Here is a 1,655-nt window from a genome sequence, read left to right on the forward strand (position 1 = left end):
TTGGCTATGTAATATGGCAGTGCTTTGCGCCACTTGGCATACAGGAAGGTTTCTACGAGAGGGTGTTTGATGGTGTTGCGATGTCGCTTGCTTTTGCTGATATCCATTAAGGTCCCTAACTCGCTAATTCGCTGCTGCTCGACATTCTGCTCCGAGCTGCCTGGCGGAAGGAGAAATCTGTAGTCAAGTTTGAGAGTATAGTTGTCCCCGAGCATGTTCTCCAGCTCGGCCTCGACTTCGGCTTCGTCCACGTTGGTTGGGAGGTTTGAGATACAGTTGTCCATCGCGCGTTCCAGTGTGTTCGGAAGGAGAGACGGGAGCACGTTGCCGCGGTCCGTCTCGTTGACTTTGCGATGCGCCCCGAGGAAGGCGCCCTTGCTCAGCAGTTCGCACAGCATGTCCTGGTTATTGAAGGCAGCGGCCTCGTGCAGGATCGTCTGGCCGTGGAAGGTCTGGTTGAGGTTCAAGAGGACGTCATTTTGCAGGATCCTTTCCAAGCACTTCAGGTGATCGACTTCTGGTGGAGCCCCTTTCTGCCGCCTACTGTTTTCGATCAGCTTCTTCAGAATGTGAAAAGTGTGCTCCTGCAGATCTACCTTTTTGCTCGCGTTCGTCTTCATGCGCTCCAGCAGTAGCTCGAAGATGGGCGCGTGTCCCTTGGCGGCGGCGCGGTAAATGGGCAGCACCTTGGTGATTTCGACGGCCCAGGGGTCGGCCCCGCGGTCGAGGAACAGTCGCGTCAGGTCCTCGTCGTTGGAGTCCACGGCGTAGAAGAGGAGCGACTTGGAGCCCAGGCGGCAGTTGGCGGAGTTATTGGGCATGAAGTCCTTTATTTCCTTGGCGCCCTTGCGTAGGACGAGCAGATCCAAGAATCTGGAAAGGGCTGGTCGAGGCGGAGCATCGCCACGCCCCACGCCCATCAGAACGGCTGTCAGAGCCTGCTTCCTCCTCAGGACGTCCTCGCTGGCCTCGGAGCCGACGGTCTCCTCCAGAGAGGCTCCGGCTGCCACCAGATTCCTGCAGAACTCGATGAGGAAGCCAGAGCGCGGCGCACCACTTCCCTCCGGCAGATACCTGGCGGCGGTGGCCAGCGCAGTGAGGCCGGACCCGTTGTGAGCCTCCAAGTCGATATCATGACAGTCGAGGAGAAGTTTCGCCGTTTTCCGCAGCGACTCCTCGGGTTTGGCGTTCTTGTGGATGGCGAAAGTGATGATGTGCAGCGCGCTTTGCCCTTTGTTGTTGCGCGCGTTGACGTGAGCTTTGGCCTCCAGCAGCATCTTCACAGCCTCGTGCTGCGCCTCCTTCACGCCCGCCATGAGGGGCGTGTTGCCGTCGTGGTCGGGCGCGTCGAGCACGTCCGCGGAGGGAGAGTTGTCCAGGAGGACGCGCATGCATTTCAGCTTCCCCTTCTGCGCCGCGATGTGTAGGGACGTTACAATGTGGGCTGCCTGCGAGGGGAGGGGCTGGGGGCGCCGCACCTGGTCCTCCGAGAACCTCTGCACCAGCTGTCGCAGCCCCGCATCGTCGTCCCGCTCCAGGAGCTCGTTCACGGAGTCAGCCCGCAGCTGCGGCTTGCCCATCTCCATGGCCGTCACGAGCGGCGTCTTCTGGTTCTCCACGTCAGCCACCATCACCACGCCTGCGGGGAAGGCGGG

At 60.4% G+C, this 1,655-nt stretch overlaps 1 protein-coding gene across 1 annotated transcript in view; it reads right to left on the minus strand.

Moving 5' to 3' along the window:
- LOC119585732 (transient receptor potential channel pyrexia-like) overlaps nucleotides 1–1,655 on the minus strand; it is a gene marked incomplete in the record, with an annotated part of 81,321 nt that overhangs the window by 7,138 nt on the left and 72,528 nt on the right. Inside the window, 1 exon segment of the mRNA XM_037934424.1 lies at nucleotides 1–1,639. Within this exon segment, the coding sequence (XP_037790352.1) occupies nucleotides 1–1,639 (1,639 nt within the window).

This window comes from Penaeus monodon, chromosome 20, assembly GCF_015228065.2.
Source record: "Penaeus monodon isolate SGIC_2016 chromosome 20, NSTDA_Pmon_1, whole genome shotgun sequence".
NCBI classification, from domain to species: Eukaryota; Metazoa; Arthropoda; class Malacostraca; order Decapoda; family Penaeidae; genus Penaeus; species Penaeus monodon.